General features: G+C 40.6%; 1 protein-coding gene across 2 annotated transcripts in view; it reads left to right on the top strand.

Moving 5' to 3' along the window:
* The window catches only part of DYM (dymeclin), a 347,109-nt gene that overhangs the window by 5,760 nt on the left and 317,220 nt on the right, over positions 1-24,129 (top strand). The window contains exons 1-2 of one of the 2 annotated variants that reach the window (XM_036246014.1): positions 1,428-1,548; positions 20,454-20,645. In XM_036246014.1, the coding sequence (XP_036101907.1) occupies positions 20,506-20,645 (140 nt within the window). In that variant the 5' untranslated portion in view covers positions 1,428-1,548; positions 20,454-20,505. Of the gene's footprint in view, positions 1-1,427; positions 1,549-20,453; positions 20,646-24,129 lie in introns of those variants that run through there. The other variant, XM_036246013.1, reaches the window with a different exon arrangement.

The following is a 24,129-nucleotide window of genomic DNA, read 5'->3' as shown; positions in this document are numbered from 1 at the left end:
AACTAATATGTTATATGTCAATTATATTTCAGTTAAAAAAATGCGGACATCAAAAGTGGCTGTAAGTCTCCAATAAGAACATTGGAAGGATTTTAAAAAATATTTTGTGTGGCATATGACTGATACATTTCTTTTTTCTTTTTTTTTTTTTTAATCCTCACCCGAGGATATTCTTCCATTTTTTGTACAGATAGAGTGGGAGGGAGAGAGAGAGAGAAACATCGACGTGAAGGGACACATCGAGTGGCTGCCACCCGCACAACCAACCAGGGCCAGGGACAAACTGCAACCGAAGTACGTGCCCTTAGCGGTAACCGAACCCGGGTCTCTCCGGACCGCAGGCCGACGCTCTAACCGCTGAGCCAAACTGGCCAGAGCAATACATTTCTTTTTGATTGAGTCAGTCACTGAATCTTGACAGTCCTTCCTTCAAAATATCTCTTGCAACCCTCCACCTTTCCCTTAGAATACTTTCAAAGTCTCATGTATCAGTTAGGATTAGGTTTGCCTGTGAGTAACACAGACCTGGAAAATAATAGCTCAAACATGTTTGTTTCTCATGTGAAAGAAGACCAGAAGTGGATAGTTCAGGGCTACTGTGGTGGCTGAAGGATCCAGCCTCATTCCAGTTTCTTACTGTGTCATCCCTGGGGTATGGCCCTTGATTTCTGGGTCCAGGAAGGCTGCTGGCATTTTCGATAGTATCCAAGCAGCAGGATTGAGGAAAGGACAAAGAAATGGCTGCAGATAGAGTGGGAGGGAGAGAAAGGGAGAGAAAGGGGGGGAGAGAGAGAGGGAGAGAAATGGGGAGAGAGAGAAACATCAACGTGAGAGGGACACATCGACTGATTGTCTCCTGCACAACCCCATCAGGGCTGAACTGCAACCGAGGTACATGCTCTTGGCTGGAATTGAACCCGACTCATTGGTCTGGGCTGACACTCTACCACTAAGCCAAACTGGCCAGGGCATGGCTGTACACTCCTAAGGAAGTTCTGTGTATTCAATATTAACCAGTACTTAGTCATATGACCTTACTGGCTGCAAGAGGGGTTGGGTAATGTATCTTAGCTGGACAGGAATGTGCTCAGCCAAAAATAGGAATTGTTACTATAAAGAAGAGAGGACTGGAGATTGAGGTAGGCAATTGGTGTTTCTACCATACTTCATAATTAGTTTCTCTGTGAACTCCAGACTAAACCTACATACTTCCCAGATTTCTAGGTTTGAATCCTAGTTGTGTTACGTATGTGTTTTGGCATATTACTCAGCCTTTTTCAACTTTAGTTTTCCCATCTGTAAAATAGAGCTAATATTTACTTTATATGCTTGTTAGAATTAAATGAAAATATTTTTTATGTATCTGGCAACATATACACTCTAAATATTAGTTGTTTTTTCTTCTCCTTCCTCAGGTTTCTGGACTTAGATATCTGAATGGATAGTGTAAAAAAGAGAAATTGGAGATGGATGGGAGGAAAATATAAAGTTCAGTATTGGGCATATTGACACCCAGAGGATGATGTATGGCAGGAAGACAGACAAATGGTATGTCTCCTGCAAGAGAGTTCTGGACTGGACGTGGATATATTGAAATCATTAGTGTATAGGGGAAGCGTTCACTAATCAAGAATACTTAGGGATGTATGCAATTTTACAGTTACAATGGACAAAGTAGAAGACATGCCTTTTAGTAAGTCTCCCCATAAAGCAGCGGTTCTCAACCTGTGGGTCGTGACCCCTTTGGTGGTCGAATGACCCTTTCACAGGGGTCGCCTAAGACCATCGGAAAACACATATTTCTGATGGTGATTCATAACAGTAGCAAAATTACAGTTATAAAGTAGCAATGAAAATAATTTTATGGTTTGGGGTCACCACAACATGAGGAACTGTATTAAAGGGTTGTGGCATTAGGAAGGTTGAGAACCACTGCCATAAAGCATGAAGCAGCAGCTTGCTTCTGGCCTTGTTTGCTTCCACTTTGATTCCCTCCCACTCCAGCCATGTTAAACTTCTTAAAGTTACTTGAATGGGCCCTGGCTGTTTCTGTCTTTGGTCCTCAGAGGCAACTGCTTTTAACTGCCTTTGCATATGCTCTTCTCTTTGCATTGAAAATGTTCTGAACCCCACACCCAACCAAGCCAATCCTTCTTACCCTTCAGGTCTTAGCTTTTATGGCATGACTTCTGGGAAGCTTTCACTGAGTCTTGAATGGTTGCCATATTATAATTTCATGTTGACTTATCTCTTTCTCTTCCTTGACTATAAATAAATTCCATTCCTCACAGTTTTAACCTTGGCACTTAGCATTGCGCTGGCCACATAGTGGGCACTCAGGAAATATTGACAGACTCTTTGTACTTACATTACCATAACATGATGTACCTTCAGTATTGCTAGTTTGTTTTGCAACCCTGCACTGTTTTTTTAGTATTTGCACATTGAGTTGTTTATATGAATCAATGATTGTGAAATAGTAAAGCACATTCTCCCCAATTTGTTTAAAAGGTAATTTTTCCACTTAATGTAATACTTGCATATTGAGGTGATACTAGAAGGCATATTATAAAAACCAGCAGTACCCATCCTTCTTTGTCTGGTCCTCAGAGGCAACTGCTTTTAACTGTTTATAATTGTCTAAATGCCGATTTTGTGATTCATTAATCTTAGATGATACCTGTTGACTCCTTGTTATGGTAGGTGTGGTGCTCTTCCTCCTCCTTCCTCCACTTCCGGGCTTTCCAGTACAGATATATAAGATTTCTTGGTTAAGTTTGTGTTCAGTGTTTATATTTTTATGACTACATAAATAGTGCTTACTGCTGAACTGAGTACTTTACCTTGTTTCCCTGCCCACCCCCCCATTTGCTTATTTTTTCATGAACATATTACTAACTTTTACCAAATACTTTGAAAGACCTGTGGGATTTGGGGCCCAGGAAACTGATGCAGAGTGTTACTCTGGCTACCGCTGTTGCTGTGAGCAATGAGTTGCTTTTGTCTGTGTCCCAAAGGCTTCATGTCTTTGTTAATAGCATGTACACAAGGTAAATCTCAGACCCTTCATGGTTTCTTACTTGACAGTGTAACATTCCTCTGTTTTGTTTGTGCTTTCTTTTTGGAACTCCTGTTACTGTCAAGAATTTCTAAATGGATCTAATTTCCCGTCTCCTGTTTTCCATCTATTTGTCTTCTGTTTTATTTATTTTTAATTTCATTTTTTATTATGAAAGTTTCCTTGACCTCCTTTCTATTGAATTTTTTATCCCTTTTTACATCTTAACTGTCATTTCTTGTTCTTTGATTATTTCCTTTTTTTTTTTTTACATTGATGTGAAAGAAACACATTGGCTAGTTGCCTCCTGCATGACCCTTACCAGGGCTGGGGACCGAACCTCAATCGAGGTACTTATCCTTGACCGAATCGAACCAGTGACCCTTTGGTCCAAGGGCTGATGTTCTAACCACTGAGCAAAACCAGCCAGGGCTCTTTTATGACATCTTGTTTTTGGTTCATGGAAGCGATGGTATAGTGGTTAAGAGCATGGATTCTGTACCCAGCCTGTCTAGGTCTGAAACCTGGTGTGTCACTTTCCAGCTCTATAATCTTGAGCAAGTTACTTAACCTTTCTTTGCCTCAGTTTATTCTTCTAGGCTAAGAGTAGGCCAACATTTTGTGTTAAGGGCCAAATTGTAAATATTTTAGGCTTTGTCGGCCAAGTGCTGAAACGAAGGTTGTTATGTCAGTACTTACGTAACAAGAGAGAAAAAATTTTTGTAAGTTTTTTTTTGTTTTGTTTTTAATCCTCACCCGAGGACATTTTTTTATTTTTTTTGTTCAGATAGAGTGGGAGGGAGAGAGAGGGAGAGAGAGAGAGAGAAACATCGACGTGAAAGGGACACATCGAGTGGCCGCCACCCATATGACCCAACCAGGGCTGGGGACAAACTGCAACTGAGGCAAATGCCCTTAATGGGAGCCGAACCTGGATCCCTCTGGACCAAGGGCCAACGCTCTAACCACTGAGCCAAACTGGCCAGGGCTCTGTAAGTTTTTTATTGACAAAATTAAAAATGCAATACTAATAATGGTTGAGCCCCCCCCCTTTTTTTAAAATAATAAAGGTTTGCTGATGAGAAAAATGAAATCTCTTTTTGAGAGGGTAACATTTTACTTGGTATTTAAAGTTAGTGTTTCCTATCATCAGGATTGATTACACAATGTTAATATTTAATGCTGATTTGTAATGAGATTTTATGTATTTTAACTTTGAAAATAACTTACACAGATAGGTACTGTCAAATACTGATATTAATCCATGAATTTATGATTTTACTAGAGCATATTTATTGCTTAGAAGGCTCTATAGAATTCTGTTAGATTTTTTCCTTGATATTTACCTTTTAACAAATCATTTCTTTTTCTTTCTTTCTTTTTTTTTTTTTTTTATGCATGCCCCTAGCGGAACCAAACCCGGGACTTTTTGGTCCGCAGGCCAGCGCTCCATCTGCTGAGCCAAACCAGCCAGGGCTTAACAAATCATTTCATTGGAGAATAATCACTTCCAATTGAGGGTTAGGTGGAAACTCCTCCTTGCATGGCTTTTGAAATATGGAAAGTACTTTAGTACTTGCATTGAGGTCTGAAAAATGCTGTAGTTGGATTCTGGAAAACATATCTACTTCATACTTGTGTGGAACTGGAGATATTGCATCTTAGTTCAATTTTTGACAGCATAGGGAGTATATAAAAGCAGGTTGATGTTACTTGTGATTCAAACAATGTCAGTTTTCCTCAAAATGACAACGAAAACCTCAGTATAGGTTTTACATGTTTGTTAAGTGCTGTTGACTTTCTAATTTTAGGTTGACTTCATTGAGAAATATATAATCTGCAGCAAAAAGTAATTCCCAAAGCTATTCAGTGTTCAGTAATGTGATCGAAGGACATTCTTCTTGTTCAAAATTTCAATCTCAACTCTGAGCTCAAAAAATTTCAATAGAAGTATATCACTGCTAAGTCATTATATCGTTGTGTAGTAAGGCATATCAGGATACTTAGCTTCTATTTCTGAGAAAAATTCAGTGCAGTTGATGATGGTTAAGTTCATGAGAGCAAATGAAGTTAACCATTGTAACTGGTTCAATAACACAATAGATTCAAATATTTGATTCAAACACCTGTTGATTAATAATACAATGAACATTAAATAGGCTTTAAACACTTTGTACTTTCATGAGATTTGTAAATTTGTCCAGCCAAGATTTTTTTTGCTCCACACATATTCTTACCACCATCAGTTGTTATATATCTTAATAGATTCCACTTCAGATTGTATTGAAATAGTATTTTCTCAGCTTTTTTGGGAAATATTCATTGGATGTTATTGTTCCATACAGAATGTTCTTTGAGCAACTCTCTTCACTGTCAGACAAGTCTTTTTTTTTTTTAAAATTAAAAAAATTTTTTTTTTCTTTATTGATAGAAAGGGAGAAGGAGAGAGAGAGAGAGAAACATGAATGAGAGAGAACATCAGTTGGCTGCCTCCTGCATGCCCCCTACTGGGGATTGGGCCCACAACCTGGGCATGTGCCCTGACCAGGAATTCAACTGGTGACCTCTTGGTGCATGGGTTGATGCTCAACCACTGAGCCACACCAACCGGGCTGTCAGACCAGTTTTAACGGTACTTATTTTCTTTGGACACATTTCTTGGGCTGTTGTAATCAAACACAATTTAACTTAACTCATGATGGTAAATGACTCTCTTTGGATAGTTAGCAAATGAGGCCTTTGGAAACATCCTTTGGTTGTAGCCTTGTATTCATTTCTTGTTTTAGGAAGACATTGCTGTGACAAAATGCCTATTTTAAGTTTTCTAATTTTCCTGATCGCTGCTGTCATGAATTTACATTGAGTGGAGTGAGGTAGGGCATGCCAGACTATTGTGATGAGAGCTTAGTTGGTAATGTCTTCCTATATTGTATTCTTCTGGCACAGCTACAGTGTTATTACATAATAAACATAATGTTTTGACATCTAATTAGATTAAAAATAATCTGCACTTCACTGTGACTTAAAAGTGTCTCAGCAGCCCTGGCCTGTTTGGCTCAGTGGTTAGAGTGCTGGCCTGCGGTCCAGAGAGACCCGGGTTCGGTTCCCGCTAAGGGTGCGTACCTTGGTTGCGGTTTGTCCCCGGCCCTGGTTGGGTTGTGCTGGTGGCAACCACTCGATGTGTCCCTTTTTTTTTTTTTTTTTTGGTATATGTTTTTATTTTTTTATTAATTAATTTTTGTTACAGATGTTTCTCCTTTTCCCCCCACTGATTCCCCCCTCCCCCTCCCTCCCTGCCCTGTCCCCAGTTTGTTGTCCGTGACCATTGTTCATGCATACATGCGTATAAGTTCTGTGGTTTATCTCTCCCCCCACCCCTTCTTTAAGGGATTGTCAGTCTGTACCCCACTTCTGCATCTCTGGGACTACCCCATTCCTCAGACTGTTATGTTCATTATATTCCACAAATAAGTGAGATCATATGAAACTTGTCTTTCTCTGTTTGGCTTGTTTCACTTAGGATGATACTTTCCAGGTCTCTTCATGTCGTCTCAAAGGATAAGAGATCTTTCTTTCTTACAGCTGCGTAGTACTCCATTGTGTATATGTACCACTGCTTTTTTATCCATTCGTCTACTGATGGACACTTGGGCTGTTTCCAGATCTTAGCGATTGTAAATAGTGCTGCTACAAACATGGGGGTACATATATTCTTTCTGATTGGTGTTTTAGGGTTCTTAGGGTATATTCCTAGAAGTGGGATCACTGGGTCAAATGGAAGTTCAATTTTTAATTTTCTGACGTAACACCATATTGTTTTCCATAGTGGCTGCACCAGTCTGCTTTCCCACCAGCAGTGCACTGGAGTCCCCTTTTCTCCACACCCTCGCCAACACTTGTTGTTTGATGATTTGTTGATGGCAGCCATTCTGACCGGTGTGAGGTGATACCTCATTGTTGTTTTAATTTGCATCTCTCTGATGATTAGTGATGATGAGCATTTCTTCATATGTTTCTTAGCCATTTGTATGTCCTGTTTGGAGAGGTGTCTATTTAGTTCCTCTGCCCATTTTGTAATTGGATTCTTTGTCTTTCTTTTGTGGAGTTGTATGAGCACTCTCTATGTATTGGAAATTAGCCCCTTATCTGATACATCATTGGCAATTATGCTCTCCCATACAGTGGGTTGCCTTTCCGTTTTGATGATTGTATCTTTTGCTGTGCAGAAGCTTTTGAGTTTGATGTAGTCCCATGTGTTCATTTTCTCCTTTGCTTCTATTGCCTTAGGTGATGTATCAGTGAAAATTCTGCTGCGTATGATGTCTGAAATTTTGTTGCCTACAGTCTCTTCTAGGATTTTTATGGATTCATGAGTTACATTTAAGTCTTTTATTCATTTTGAGTTTATTTTGGTGTAGGGTGTAAGTTGATGGTCTAGTTTCATTTTTCTGCAAGTAGCTGTCCAATTTTCCCAGCACCATTTATTAAAGAGGCTGTCCTTACTCCACTGTATGCTCTTGCCACCTTTGTCAAATATTAATTGAGCATATTGCCTTGGGTCCATTTCTGGGTTCTCTGTTCTGTTCCACTGGTCTATATGCCTGTTCTTGTGCCAGTACCAGGCTGTTTTGATTACAGTGGCTTTGTAGTATAACCTGAAATCTGGTATTGTGATCCCTCCGATTTTGTTCTTCCTTTTCAAGATTGCTGTGGCTATTCGAGGCCTTTTTTGGTTCCATATGAACTTTTGAAATAATTGTTCTAATTCTGTGAAGTATGCCGTTGGTATTTTGATGGGGATTGTGTTGAACCTATAGATTGCTTTGGGTAATATGGACACTTTAATGATGTTAATTCTCCCAATCCATGAACAGGGTATGTGCTTCCACTTTTTTATATCTTCCTCTATTTTTTTTTTCAATGACCTGTAGTTTTCTACGAATAGATCCTTTATTTCTTTGGTTAAGTTTATTCCTAGGTATCTTAATTTTTTTGCCGCAATGGTAAATGGGATTGTTTTCTTAGTTTCTCTTTCTGTGAGTTCATCATTGGTGTATAAGAATGCCATCGATTTCTTGACGTTAATTTTGTATCCTGCTACTTTGCCAAATTCATTTATTAAGTCTAGTAAACTTTTGATGGAGTCTTTGGGGTTTTCTATGTATAGTATCATGTCATCTGCAAATAATGACAATTTCACTTCCTCCTTTCCAATTTGTATCTCTTTTACTTTTTCTTCCTGTCTGATTGCTGTGGCTAAGACTTCCAGTACTATGTTAAATAGGAGTGGCGAAAGTGGGCATCCTTGCCTTGTTCCTGTTCTTAAGGAAAATGCTTTTAGTTTTTGCCCATTGAGTATGATGTTGGCTGTAGGTCTTTCATATATGGCCTTTATTATGTCAAGATATGATCCCTCTATCCCACACTGCTGAATGTTTTTATCAGAAATGGAAGCTGGATTTTGTCAAAGGCTTTTTCAGCATCTATTGATATTATCATGTGATTTTTATTCTTCATTTTATTTATGTTGTGTATCACATTTATGGATTTGCGAATATTGTACCAGCCTTGCATCCCTGGGATGAATTCCACTTGGTCATGGTGGATAATTTTTTTGGTGTATTGCTGGGTCTGATTTGCTAGTATTTTGTTCAGGATTTTGGCGTCTATGTTCATCAGGGATATTGGCCTGTAGTTTTCTTTCTTTGTTGTGTCTTTTTCTGGTTTTGGAATTAGAATTATGCTGGCTTCATAAAACGAGTTTGGAAGTCTTCCTTCTTCTTGAATTTTTTGAAATAGTTTGAGGAGAATGGGTATTAGTTCTTCTTTGAATGTTTGGTAAAACACCCCCGTGAAGCCATCCGGGCCTGGGCTTTTGTTTGCTGGGAGAGTCTTGATTACATCTTCAATTTCTTCTGTTGTTATTGGTCTGTTCAAGTTTTCTAACTCTTCCTGATCCAGTTTTGGGAGACTGTGTGTTTCTAGAAATTTGTCTATTTCGCTTAGATTGTCGACTTTGTTGCCATATAATTGTTCATAGTAGTTGTTAACGATCTTTTGTATTTCTGTGTTGTCAGTTGTTATATCTCCTCTTTCATTTCTGATTTTGTGTATTCGGATTCTCTCTCTTTGTTTCTTGGTGAGTCTAGCTAAGGGTCCATCAATCTTGTTTATCTTTTCGAAAAACCAGCTCTTTGTTTTATTGATCCTTTGAATTGTTTTTTTTTGGTCCCTATGTAATTTATTTCTGCTCTGATCTTTACTATTTCCTTCCTTCTACTTGCTCTGGGGTTTTCTTTTTGTTTGCTCTCTAGTTCTTTAAGTTGTGAGGTTAGATAGTGTATGAGAGATTTTTCTTCTTTTTTGAGGTAGGCCTGTAGTGCTATGAACTTCCCTCTCAGAACTGCTTTTGCTGCATCCCATAGATTTTGTGTTGTTGTGTCTTCATTTTCATTGTTTTCCAGGAAGTTTTTGATTTCTTCCTTGATCTGCTCGGTGACCCATTCATTGTTCAATAACATGCTATTTAGCTTCCATGTGTTCAAATGTCTTTGCATGTTCTTCTTGCAGTTGATTTCTAGTTTCATGCCATTGTAATCTGAGAAGATGCTTGATATGTTTTCAATCTTCTTGAACTTGTAGAGCCTTAATTTGTGACCTAACATGTGGTCTATCTTTGAGAATGCCCCATGTGCACTTGAGAAGAATGTGAATTCTGTAGTTTTGGGGTGTATTTCTCTGTAGATATCTATTAAATCCATTTGGTCTAGTGCTTCATTTAGAGTCTCTGTTTCCTTGCTAATTTTTTGTCTAGAGGATCTATCCAGTGAGGTCAGCGGGGTTTTGTAGTCTCCTGCTATGATTGTTTTGCTATCGATTTCTCCTTTGAAGTCCTCCAGAAATTTTTAAATATATTTTGGTGCTCCTATATTGGGTGCATATATGTTTATCAAGGTTATATCTTTCTGTTGGATAGATCCTTTCAATATTATGTAGTGGCCTTCTTTGTCTCTAATTATGGCCTTCATTCTGAAATCTATTTTATCAGATATGAGTATTGCTACCCCAGCTTTTTTTTCTTTTCCGTTTGCTTGGAAGATTTTTTTCCATCCCTTCACTTTCAATCTATGTGAGTCTTTTGTTGTGAGGTGGGTCTCTTGTAAACAACATATAGATGAGTCATGCTTTCTTATCCAATCAGCTACTCTGTGTCTTTTTATGGGAGCATTCAGTCCATTTACATTTAAGGTGATTATTGATATGTACTTATTTATTGCCATTTTTGTTTAGTGTGGTTTTATTTTTCTTCCCATTTCTCCTGGTAATTACAGCAGTCCTTTTAACATTTCTTGCAGTGCTGGTTTGGTGCTAATGTATTCCCTTAGCCTTTTTTGTCTGGGAAGCTCTTTATTTGACCTTCTATTTTGAATGATAGCCTTGCTGGGTAGAGTAGTCTTGGATTCAGATCCTTGTTTTTCATGACCTTGATTACTTCATACCATTCCCTTCTGGCCTGTAGTGTTTCTTGTGAGAAGTCAGCTGAGAGCCTTATGGGGTTTCCTTTGTAGGTAACTTGTTGCTTATCTCTTGCTGCTTTTAGGATTCTCTCTTTGTCTTTAATTTTTGGTAGTTTGATTAGTATGTGTCTTGGTGTGGGCCTGTTTGGGTTTTTCTTACTTGGGGCTCTCTGTGCTTCTTGAACTTGAATACCTTCTTCCTTCACCAAATTAGGGAAGTTTTCTGTCACTATTTCTTTGAATATATTCTCTATCCCTTGCTTATTTTCTTCTTCTTCAGGGACTTCTATGATGCGAATATTATTCCGTTTCCCATTGTCCCACAGTTCTCTTAAGCTGTCTTCTTGTTTTTTAATCGTTTTTTTTTTCTGGTTTTCTGATTGGTTGATTTTTTTCTACCCTGTCTTCTAATTCACTGATCCGGTCCTCAGCTTCCCCTACTCTGCTTTTTAGACCTTCCAATGTGTTTTTCATTTCTGATATGTCATTCTTCATTTCTTCCTGTTCGTTTTTAATTTCCAACTTGTTGATTTTCAACATTTCTATGTCTTTACTCATGGTGTTCATATCCTTACACATGCTGTTGAGCTTCCTCAACATCATGGCTCTAAATTCTAGTTCTGTTAACTTGCTTAACTGCACCTCATTCATCTCATCTTCCATAGAGGTCTCTTGTTCTTTCATTTGGCTTTCGTTTCTGTTTTTCACCATTTTGGCTATCACAGTGGGCTTTGGAGTCTGCCAAATTTTCCCTGTGGGTGTTGGTGTTCTGCTGTTTGTGGCTCCCTCTCCTGGGTTTGGATGAGCCAGGGAGGGCCCACTTTAAACACCACCATCAAGTCTTAGCTTTTCTGGTTAGTGTTGCTAGCCCAGGGAATGGTAGTTATCCTCTAGCTTTTTTTTGCCTGGAGGCTATTAGTAGAGGTCACCTGAAGACCCTTGGTTTCTAAGTTGCCTGAAAAACTCCCTCAGGTGCTCATTTCCGGATTGTGGGGCAGCTGCTGGTTGTTAATGGGCCTCAATTAGCATTACAATGGCCACCAGGTGGGGTTGAATCTCTGAGGGAGAAGCCTCCACCTCTCCCCAGGGCCCTGGGAAGGAGTAAAATGACCACAGTTCTGCGTGGCTGCACTCAGCGAAAGCTCTTAGCACCCTCCAAAACCCGAGTGTCCCCACACAGTTCCAGTCCAGTCTGCCTTCCCTCTGCTGGAGCCCAAGGTGAGTGGCTGCTGCCAATTTAGCCTCTGTCTAGACTCTGCGTCGTGGAGCTGCCTGGGACTTTTAACCTGTGGGTGTTGCTTCCAGCCACAGGTGGCTGCGGCTGTGGCACCAGCCGAGGGCGTTGCACTCAGCAGAAGCCCCAGGACTAAGCAGCGGTAGCGGGACACTGCCGACGTGGCAGCAGCTTCCAGCAGAGTCCCCTGGTCCCAGCGAGTCTGTGCAGCACCAGCTGAGGGCTTAGCACGCAGAGTTGGCAGGACTCAGCCGGGGTCGCAGCCAAGGTGGCAGCAGTGTCCTGCCGAGTCCCCTGGTCGTAGCCAGTCCGTGCCATTCCGTGCGGCACCAGCCGAGGGCTTAGCAGGCGGCAGAGTTCGCAGGACTCAGGCAGGTCGCAGCTGAGGCGGTGGCAGCAGCAACTTCCTGCCGAGCCTCCTGGTCCCCGCCCAGGCCGCTGCAGACCGTGGGCTCCTGGCCCCCTCTCGCGTCCTCGCAAGCCTACCAGGATTGAGTCGGTGTCCCTGGTTATGTGGTCCTCCAAGGTGTCTTTTGGTTGCCCCTTCCTGAAGATTTGCCTTTATTTTTGTTGTAAATCCAGTTTGGTCCTGGGAGATGATCTGTGTAGCTCCATTCACTCCACCGCCATCCCCCCCCCCCATGTGTCCTTTTCACGTCCATGTTTTTTTTTCTCTCTCTCTCCCTCCCACTCTATCTGAACAAAATATGGAAAAATGTCCTCGGGTGAGGATAAAAAAAAAAAAGTGTCTCAGCAAAGTTTACTTTTTTTTTTTTTGCTTTGAAATGATAATTCTTTACCAGTAATAATAAAAAAAAGTTTCAGTATGGCAATACACATGGCACTTGAAATGCTGTCATTGTCACAAGCGTCATTGAAATATGTAGTGCATTGAGTAGCAGTCTAAATGGATGAGGACACCACACATGGTCTCTGTTTCAACAACTCTGCTCTGCTGTTGTATCATGAAAGCAGCTATAGACAGTATGTAAACAAATGAGTGTGGCTGTGTTCTCCTTTTTTTTTTTTCTTTTTATCCTCACCCAAGGACATTTTTGCATTTATCTTCAGATAGAGCGGGAGGGAGAGAGGGAAGATGAGAGAGAGAAAGAAACATCGATGTAAGAGAGACACATCGAGTGTTTGCCACCCACACGACCCCACCAGGGCCAGGGACAAACTGCAACTGTGTACGTGCCCTTAGCGGGAACTGAACTTGGGACTCTCCGGTCCGGTCCGTGAGATGAAGCTCTAACTGCTGAGCCAGACCGACCAGGGCGAATGTGGCTGTGTTCTTTTTTTTTTTTTTATCCTCATCCGAGGACATTTTTCCATTTTTTGTACAGACAGAGTGGGAGGGAGAGAGAAGAAGAGAGAGAGAGAGAGGGAAACACCGATGTGAAAGGGACACATCGAGTGGCTGCCACCCGCACGATCAACCAGGGCCGGGGACAAACTGCAATGGAGGTACGTGCCCTTAGCGGGAACTGAACCCGGGTCTCTCGGGACGCTCTAACCGCTGAGCCAAACCGGCCAGGGCTGTGGCCGTGTTCTAATAAAACTTTACTTATGGGTATGTATGGATACTGAAGTCTTAATTTCATATAAATTCCATATGTCACAAAATATTCCTTATTTTTTCAATCATTTAAGAATGTAAAAAATGATTATTCAGGCAGCTGCCTGTATTTTGCCTTTGGACCATAATTTGGTAACTTATGATTTAGGCAATGAGAATAATAAAAGTTCTACCTCATAGGTTGTGGTGAGGATTAAATGAGTCAGTATGTAAAGCACTTAGAATAGTGTATGAGGACATACTAGGTGCTATATAAATGTTTACACTTATTTTTGTTTTTTTTGAGAGAGAAAGAGAGGAAGAGAGAGAAACATTGATGTGAGAGAGAAATAGCTATTGGCTGCCTCCTGCACTCCCCCTACTGGGGATGGAGCCCACAACCTGGGCATGTGCCCTGACTGGGAATGGAACTGGGACCTCTCAGTCCATGAGGTGCTCAGTCCACTGAACCACACCGGCTGGGCTACACTTACTGTTTTTAATATCTCCCTGAGGATATTAATTTTAGTTTTTATATTTTTTCTTCTCTCAATTTTAGTTTTTATATTTTTTTCTTCTCTCAGAATCATTTGTCTTCTAATTCCTTCTTTTGTTTTTTTTATTTCATGTTGAAGGGTTTCCAAATAAGTCTTATTTTTGATTTTCCATTTTTTTATTAATTTATTTTTGATACAGATGTTTCTGCTTTTTTCCCCATTGACACCCTTCTCCCAATCCCCTCCCCCCCCCCCCCCGCATTGTTTTCTGTGTCCACTGGTTATGCATATATGCATATAAGTTCTGTGGTTTATTTCTTTCCTGCCCCCGCCCCTCTCTCCTGAGGTTTGTCAGTCTGTACCCTACTTCTGTCTGTGGGCCTATTTTATTCATCAACTTATATTGTTCATTATATTCCACAAATAATTGAGATCATGTGGTATTTATCTTTCTCTGATTGGCTTATTTTGCTTAGCATACAGTCGGCTCTCGTTTATTGTGGTTAATCAATTCCAGACTCTACCTCAATAAATGAGTTTTTGTGAAGTAGGATTCTTTGTTTATACACAGTTATTCCTCACCACTTCGTGCTTCGACTTTTGCTGCTTCACTCTATCGTGGTTTTTCCAAATATAGTATAGCATTTGAAAAGACCCCGATAGAGTGAAGCTGCAGCTCGAAGTGGTGAGGGACAACTGTGCATGGGTTGATGCTCAGCCACTGAGCCACATTGGCTGGGCTGTTGATTTGTCTTTATTTTAGTTGTAATTCCAGTTTGGTCCTGGGAAATGGTCTGTGTAGCTTTCATTCACTCCGCTGCCAGTTTCCCTCCTCATTGTCCATTATGTAAGATTGAGACTCCTGCCTTGGCTGGTTTTGCTCAGTGGTTAGAGCGTTGGCCTGCGGACCAGGGTTCAGTTACAGCTAAGGGCTTGTACCTCGGTTGCAGTTTGTCCCTGGCCCTGGTTGGGGTTGTGTGGGTGGCAACCAGTCGATGTGTCTCTCTCTCTCTTCCTCCCTTTCTTTCTCCCGCTTTATCTGAAGATAAGTGTAAAAATGTCCTCGGGTGAGGATAAAAAAAAAAAAAAAGAGAGAGATTGAGACTCCCAAAATTGATTGGCACTTTCTGCATGAGTGAATTTGTTGGATGGTGGGAATTGCTGTAGGTGGATAGCAAGCTTTTAATTTTATTTTACTTTATTTTTGTTAATCCTCACCCAAGGGTATTTTTTTGTTGATTTTTAGATAGAATGGAAGGGAAGGAGGGAGAGAGAGAAACATGGATGTGAGAGAGATACATTGATTGGTTGCACCTTGCATGACCCCAACTGGGGCCAGAGATCGAACCTGCAACCCAGGTACGTGCCCTTGACCCAGAATCGAACCAGTGACCCTTCAGTCTGAGGGCCGATGCTCTAACCACTGAGAAAAACTGGCCAGGGCATAGCCAGCCAGCTTTTTAAATGGGGGTAATCCCAAATGTCTGTATCTTTTCCCTGGGTTCCCCTTTAGTTTCACTTAAGAAGAATCCTCTAATGTCCTTCCTTGGAGGCTGGGAAATTCATGGTATAACTATGAAGCAAGTACACTTTAACTTCATTCTTCTGTTTTCATCTTCCACCTCATACCCTTCCCAACCTTGGCTTCAGAGTCCAGTCTCTCCAGTCAGATTTCTCCGGAGAGCACACGTGGTTTCCTACTTAGGGCAGGCATGGGGAGACCCCAAATGTTAGCTGTGCACCATGCCCCTGCCTTCCATGGTGCTTTTCTGCAGCTCTTTGCCTTCCTAGGATTCCATGGAGTGGATTGACTTGTTTCTTGTTAGTGTCCTCTTTAGCAGGCGGTTACGTCGGAGTGTCCTTAGCTCTGCGGTCCAGTTACTGCCGCTTTGTTACCTTTCTGTCTTCCACACCTCTTATTTTATATTTGCGGGCTTTTAATTTCATTACTCTGATTTCACTGGAGTGGAATACCCAACTTAATATAGCAGTAGTAACGTAGTAACCTTTTAGAGGATGTTCCATTGGACTAGTGGCATCTGTGGTGTTTAACATGTCCTTTGGCTAGTGACCATTGCCCGTTATTTCTCTGGTATCCTATTTAAATTATGAGGTTTCACCTTAAAGTCTCTTGGGTAAAAATGCTGTGTGTGTGTTTGTGTTTTATCAGGAAGTAGATGATTCGGGAATATAGTTTATGATTTTTTTTTTTATTCAGGTAGAGTGGGAGGGAGAGAGAGGAACAGAGATAGAGAGAGAAACATTGATGTGAAAGGAACACATCGAGTGGCTGCCACCCGCACGACTGACCAGAGCCGGGGACAAACTGCAACCGAGGTACGCGCCTTTAGCGGGAACCGAACCCGGGTCTCTCAGGACTGCAGGCCGACGCTTTAACCGCTGAGCCAAACCGGCCAGGGCTAGTTTATGATTTATGGATTCTCAACCTAAGTTGGGACAGAGTGCACTAGGGTGTCACTTGCATATTTTGAGAGTGTTAGGACAGACTTTGGCTACCATGGATTTTCAGGTCCACTAATGTTTGCTTTCCATTTAAGGCACAGTAAATTAGGAGACAGTGAACCAGTACCATAAAAGAAGAGATTTAATTTTATGTATATATCAAATATTTCACAAAATACAAAATATTGAGCATATCATTTCTTTGTTGATTTCAGAGAGAGAGGAAGGAAAAAGTAAGGAGAGATAGAGACATTGATGAGAGAGAACATCGATTGGCCGCCTCCTGCATGCCCCCCATTGGGGATTGGGCCCACAACCTGGGTGGGCATGTGCCCTGACTGGGAATCGAACTGGTGACTTCTTGGTGCATGAGTCGATGCTCAACCACTGAGCCATACCGGCCAGGCAAGCATATCATTTCTTGTTCAAAATATTGTTTTTGCCTATGATGGTAAAATTGACTCAGAAAAATAACTGATCTGATTAAATATAGCAGTATAAAATTCAGACAGCAAAACAAGGCATTGTTAGAAGGGTAAATTCAAATGAGTGGTGAAGGTAATGAGTGCGCTAGGATTACAGAGAAAAGAGAGATCACTCTATGCTTAGTGAATAGGCTTTGAAGTGCTGTGGGACAAATGTGGTTGTGGAAGACAGGTGTGAATGGCAAGAGCAGAGGTGTGGATGAACATGCTAGATGTGACAAGATACCTTGCCTCTGCTTCGTTATGGTGCTTACTTGCAAAGAGGGTTCATAGACCACTTGTATGAAAATCTCTGTGAATGCTTTTTAGAAAATTCAGATGCCTGGGTCCTACCCTGACATTCTGAATTTTTTGAGGCCCAGGCATTTGCATTTTTAGCCACCTGCTCCTTAGGTGTTTTTCATGTACTTTAAAGTTTAAGAACCAGTGGTTTGGAAGGTAGTTGGAATGTCAGTATTCTGTTTTTCAGGTAATGAGGGATCATTGAATGTTTTTGAACTGGTGAGTAAAATGATGGAAGTGGTAACTTTAATAATGTTAAAATAAATTATATTCGATCTTTTATCTGGCTAAGCATATGCTGTGCCAGGTTCTCTTTTTTTGTTTATATGTTAGTCCTTACCCAAGGATATTTTTTCATTGATTTTTAGTGAGGAGTAGAAAGGAAGGAGGGAGAGAGTGAAACATCGATATGAGAGGGACACATCAATTAATTAGTGGCCTCCCACACGATCCCAACCAGGGTCATGCCCTTGACTGGGAATTGAACCCACAACCTTTGGGTGCACAGAAAGACGCTCAACCAGCCTAGCCACTCTGGCTGGGCTGTGCACTGAGTGCTTTGTATGGATTATCTTGCTTCATTCTAGAATATTTTATGAGTTTTAAGTACGGTTGTTTTTCCCATTATGCAGTGAGGTTTTATAAGTTGTAAATGGAGATTCAAACTATTCTTATACAGACTTAGCAGGGTCTAGCTCACACTGGAACCTTTCTTCATTGCAATGCTGGACAATTTTCTGTGTGTGTGTTTTTTTTTTAAGAATTAATGCAGTAGTGGAATGTGCAAAGTGAATCAAAGTGGAAAGATTGGAAGGAAAGACACCTGGATACTGTTGCACTAAATCATGTGAGATTATAAAAGCCTAGTCTAGCATGGAGGCAGTGGGAGTAAAGAAAGAGTTGGATTTAAAAGATGGTATATGCCCTGGCTGGTTTGGCTCAGCAGTTAGAGTGTCGGCCTGCAGTCTGGAGAGACCTGGCTTTGGTTCCCGCTAAGGGCGCGTACCTCAGTTACAGTTTATCCCCGGCCCTGGTTGGGTCGTGCTGGTGGCCACCATTCGATGTGTCCCTTTCACGTCAATGTTTCTCTCTCTCTCTCTCTCCCTCCCTCCTACTCCATCTGAACAAAATATTGAAAAATGTCCTCGGGTGAGGATAAAAAAAAAAGATGGTATGTAGTACTGTGGATATTGTAGAAGAACCCAAAGGACTTGTTGATGTCACTGGAGACTCACCTAGTAGAGGGATAAAGACCAGGGGATTCTGAAATTAGATTACCTGGGTTCGCCACTTATATCTGGGACCTTGGGGAAGTTACTTAACCCTTCTGTGCCTTAGTTTCCTCATTTGTAAAATGAGAAAATTGTGACCACATCTTAGAGTTGTTCATGGGGGTGAAATGAATCAGTAATTATAAAGCACTTAACCTAGTTTCTGACATACAGATCATATAAGTAAACTGGCTGAGTAAAAGCACCATTGCACATAGATGCTCCTATGTGTTTCCATAGCTTTTTATGTATAAGTAACTCTGTTGTAATATATACCATATGTGTTAAACAGGCTTTGAGTTCGTTAATGGCAGGGACTTGGTCTTGTTCATTTTTACATGTTCAGTTTCTAGCATAACACCTAATAGTTATAGTAAGTGTGTAATAGGTATTTATGGAATAAGTGGTTGGTTATATGAGTGAGACAGTTTGAGCCAGGAAGGTTGATGACATTGATGGAAATAGTGATTTTTTGGAGGGGTTACCTATTTTTGGGGACAAATGTTAAAATCTATTTAAAAATTTATGATGATAGCAAGACATCAAGTTGAAGTGGCCATTAAGTAAAGATTTATGCTTGGGTTTTGACTGAGAAGTCAGGGCAAAATATTAATTCTGGGGTTATTTACATAGAAGTTAAAGCACAGCCAGAAGAATATACAGATCCTTCCTGAAGGATAAGAAGAGAAGGTAAAGAGAACAATCGATTTATTTAACAAAAGAAATTTTCTTTTACTTTAAATTATTATTTAGGAATATGTCATTTATACTACAGAAAAATCACATTTCAAGATAGTTTGTACATAATGGGAACTTTAGGGGAGCAGTGGAAGTTGAGAGGGCAAACTGGTTCTGGAAGGGAAGATGGAATCAATTTTGCACATGTTAAGGTCAGTCTTGACTACATTACATTAAAATAGGTCCTTTGCATCCCTGGCCGGGTGGCTTAGTTGGCTAGAGAATATACATGAGGTTGCTGGTAGGTTAGATCCCTGGTCAGAGCACATGCAAGAATCAACCAAAGGGTACATAGATAAGTGGAACAACAAATTGATGTTTTTCTCTATCCTCCCTCCCTCCCTCCCTCCCTCCCTCCCTCCCTCCCTCCCTCCCTCCCTCCCTCCCTCTTCCTTCCTCCTTGCCTACCTTCCTTCCCCCCTCAAATCAATAAATAAAAAATTTAAAAATATAGATCCTTTGAAAAGTTTCCTGCTAAAAGCATCAGCAATAGCTTGCTTCTCATTTTTAGTACAGACTTAAGTGAGGCACGAAATTACTGCATATGTAATTAAAATATATTATCCTTGAGTTATAAAACATTTTAAGTATTTTAGGGATCTAGTTAGAACTTGCGTTCTGGTCAGAGGTTGGGACTAGGAGAGGTTTGAGAGTAATATCATGGAAGCCACTAGTGAAACCAGGAGATAGGCTCAATTATTGACAGATAGAAAGAAGAGCTGAGACCCATGAAGTCTTTTGAGGCACAGCTAGAGGGAAAAGTAATAGGATTCTTAGGAGGTGAGCTGATTGGATAGTGGGTTTTTCAAGTTCCATTTTATTCTAGTTTTCATTGGTAAGAGTCTTGGGAGTTCCAAATAAATTGGGTCCAGATTGTGTGTGTGTGTGTGTGTGCGTGTGTAATGCTTGACATGATTCATTGCAGAAAAGATGCCACTGGGCCTCAGTATTCTACTTTGCTTTCTGTGAGGATGGGGAGCAGGTGGAACTCTGTGACAGGAATACTTCAGTGGCTAGCCTTGTTTGCTTGTTCCTCCTGGGCATTTCAGCTGCCTCGGGCACTGCCTTCACTCTGCTCAGCAAATAGTACCCTGTTGTTGCTGTGTAGAGGAGAGAGAGATACCCATTCTACGATCTACAAGTATAGATTCTGATTTTTGTGTTTGTTAAGGCAGATGTTAGCTCCATTTTTCTACTGGTAACTTTGTATCTGATGTCTAATATATTTGAAAATAAAGAGAGGAGTGATTTCCTTTAGTAAATTTACAGTTTTTTTACATTTAGGTCAAGGGTAGGAAAAGTTTGAGGATTATTTTGAACAACTTTGAAATTTCTTTTCATTCTTTATAGGTTGTCTTGTGGAAATGAAGGTTTAAGGACAAGTTGTCTCCCAGATTAGAAGATGGGATCGAACAGCAGCAGAATCGGTGATCTTCCTAAAAATGAGTACTTAAAAAAGTTATCAGGCACAGAATCTGTCTCTGAGAATGACCCGTTCTGGAATCAGCTTCTCTCATTTTCTTTCCCTGCACCAACCAGCAGGTAAGAAATCCCTTGGAGATTAAAGTTTGTATAAAGGGCCACATATACTCGTGTGGTTCTCTCATTAAAAAATAAATAAATAAATAAATAAATTTTAGCCCTGGTCAATTTGGCTCAACGGTTAGAGCATCGGCCTGTGGTCCAGAGAGACCCGGGTTTGGTTCCCGCTAAGAGCATGTACCTTGGTTGCAGTTTGTCCCCGGCCCTTGTTGGGTTGTGCGGGAGGCAGCCACTCCATGTGTCCTTTTCACGTCGATGTTTCTCTCTCTCTCTCTCCTTCCCACTCTATCTGAACAAAAAATGGAAAAATATCCTTAGATGAGGATAAAAAAAAAAAAATTTAATGTCTGTCCATCCATTTATCCATCTATCTATTATCTACCTATCTGTTTATCATGCATGTAATAGTAGAAAATCCAAAAGATAGAAAAGTAGGAAATAAAGTTTTCTTTCTTTACTCCCACTAAGCCACCTCCCTTCCCCAGAGATGATTCCTGGTAGCAGTTTCTTTTGAATCCTTCCGAAGATAGTGCAGGGTTATTTAAGCATATATATATCTCATTTGTTCTACAAACTTGTTTAAACCAAGTGGTAGTATACTACACATACTTTTTCAGTTTTTGCTTGTTATCTCTGGCTTTTTCTTCTGTAGTTAAATAAAATATATTTTACATATATAAGCTTATACGCAACTGCCTTTTTTTTTTCTTTTCTTTATTTATCCTCATCCGAGGACATTTTTCTGCATTCATCCTCAGATAGAGTGGGAGGAAGAGAGAGAGAGAGAGAGAGAGCGCGAGTGAGAGAGAAACATTGATGTGAGAGAGACACATCGACTGGCTGCCACCCACACGACCCCAACCAGGGCCAGGGACAAACTGCAACCAGGGTATATGCCTTTAGCGGGAACCAAGCCTGGGACACTCTGGTCTGCAGGCTGATGCTCTAACTGCTGAGCCAGACTGGCAAGGGTTGCCTTTTTCTTTTAAATACCTGCAGAATATTTATAGAATATATTTAATCAATTTTCTCTTGGTAGACATTTAGATTGTTTTCACTCTTGTTATAACAAATACTACATAACATTATTTCTCATGCATACAAATATATCTCTAGTTTAGAAAATAGAATTGCTGGGTCAAACTACACATGCAATTGTAATTTTGGTAGATATTGCCAAACTGTGCTCCATGGAAGTTGTACCAATTTATATACTCCTGCCAGCAGTGTATGCAAAGGTATGTTTCCCCACACCTTTGCTAATTTAATGCATTTTTAGACTCTTTGACCTTTGCCAACTTGATAGGTGAAAACCAATATTTCACTTTCAAACTTTCCTGAGCCAGAGGAAAGGGGCTTGGGAACAGGAGAGGATGGGTTCGGTAGGGGAACACCACAAGTAAAGCCCAGTGGTGAGGAAGAATATGTTAAGTATGTGAAACTTAAGAGGAGTGATGAGGGAGGAGGTTTGGAAGATTTGAGATTTTTGGTGAAAAATATTAAGGTGTTTTTACTTTGTCCAGTATCAGTGGAAACCATTGAAAGATTTTCATCAGAAAGGACATGATCAAGTGTTCATTTTATTTGAAATTTTTTTAAAATCCTAACCCGAGGATATTTTTACATTTATCATCAGATAGAGTGGGGGGTGGGGAGAGAAACATCAATGTGACTAGTTGCACAACCCAACCAGGGATGGGACGAACCGCAACTGAGGTACGTGCCCCTGACTGTAATGGAACCTGCGACTCATTGGTCCATGGGCCGACGCTCTAACCACTGAGCAAAACTGGCCAGGGCTTATTTGATTTTCTAATTGCATCATATTGTGGAAATCACTCTGTCCTTCAGTAGAAATTATTACTTCTTAACTAAAGAGTTTTTGTTTTGTTTTTTAAAACAATTTCGTTATAATATCAGATATACATGTTTTGGCCATGTTCCAGATATGCAAGTAAAATGAGGGTACATGGATACCGTGTAGGATGGTCAGGATTACAAAATTCTGGAAAATATTTTGGAGGGATTGGAATATGAACAGATCCCTGAAGGAGGTGGTAATTTAGAAAGTGGAGCAAGCAAGAAGGAGAATTCTGACATTTTTGAAAAGAGCATGGACAAAGGCATTGAGGCAGGAGGACACAATTCTGTGTGTGGGTGTGGATTAGTGGGATACTACTTTGACTGAAGGAAAGTGTTGATCTCAGGGGCCCGTTCTGTGGGCTAGAGCCCGCCCTGGCATTGACAGATGGTAGGAAGAGATGGAGGAACCATGGTGTCTGTAGATAGAATTTAATAAATTATAATTAATTTTGTCTGAAAAGGTAATATATTCTTGTGGTTCAAAATTCAAAGGATTCAAAGGTTATGAAAGTGGGAAGTCCTCCCACATGTTTAGTTCTTTACCCCAGAGGCAACAGATGTTATCACTTTTCTTAGATGTCCTTTAAAGGGATATTTCATTCTGTTTAGTCCATTGGTGCTACTTTAACCAAATACTACTGACTGGGAAGCTTATAACAACAAGAATTTATTGCTCATGGCTCTGGAGGAAGGAAGAGTGAGATCTCACCAGAGTGGCTGGGTGATGGCCTTCTTCTGGTTCTTAGCTCGCACATTCTCTCTGTATCTTCACACAGTAGAAGGTGAGCAAGCTTTCTGGGGTCTTTCTAATAAAAGGCACTAATCTCATTCATGAGGATTCCACTTTTATGACCTAATCACCTCCAAAGGCCCACCTTAATACAGCATACCATCACCTTTGGGGTTTAGGGTTTCAACATGAATTTTGGGGGGACATAGACATTCAGACCATAGCACATGCATATACAAACAAATATGCACATATATCCCCCTCTTTTAGACTAATAATAACATATATATACTTCTGTACTTTGTGCTTTTTTTCATTGATTATATCTTGGAGAGCCTTCTATATATTTGCTTTATCATTCCTTTTTTTTTTATCCTCACCCGAGGACATTTTTTCATTTTTTGTTCAGGTAGAGTGGGAGGGAGAGAGAGGAAGACAGAGAGAGAAACATCGATGTGAAGGGGACACATCAAGCGGCCACCACACACACGACCAACCAGGGCCGGGGACAAACTGCAACCGAGGCACATGCCCTTAGCGGGAACCGAACCCGGGCCTCTCTGGACCGCAGGCCGACGCTCCAACCGCTGAGCCAAACTGGCCAGGGCAGCTTTTTCATTCTTTTTGATGGGATATAGCATGTCATGGCTGAATATACCAAAATTAATATAGCAATATACTTTTATCATTTGGATTGCTTCTAGCGTTTTGTTATTACATGTAATGCATCAGTGAAAAACCTTATATGTATGGGTAGAAGTGATTCTTATGCTTTGAATAAAGTATGACCAAATAATTTCTATTAATTCTTCTTGTTTATGTTGGAAGGACATGAGAAATTAGTGCAGTAGTTGGGAACAGATTTTAGGGAGCACTCAGAGCACTTTCCAA

Source organism: Molossus molossus, unplaced genomic scaffold, assembly GCF_014108415.1.
Source record: "Molossus molossus isolate mMolMol1 unplaced genomic scaffold, mMolMol1.p scaffold_m16_p_6, whole genome shotgun sequence".
Classification (NCBI taxonomy): domain Eukaryota; kingdom Metazoa; phylum Chordata; class Mammalia; order Chiroptera; family Molossidae; genus Molossus; species Molossus molossus.
The sequence above is the reverse complement of the archived record's forward strand: the minus strand, read 5'-3'. Positions and strand labels throughout refer to the sequence as shown.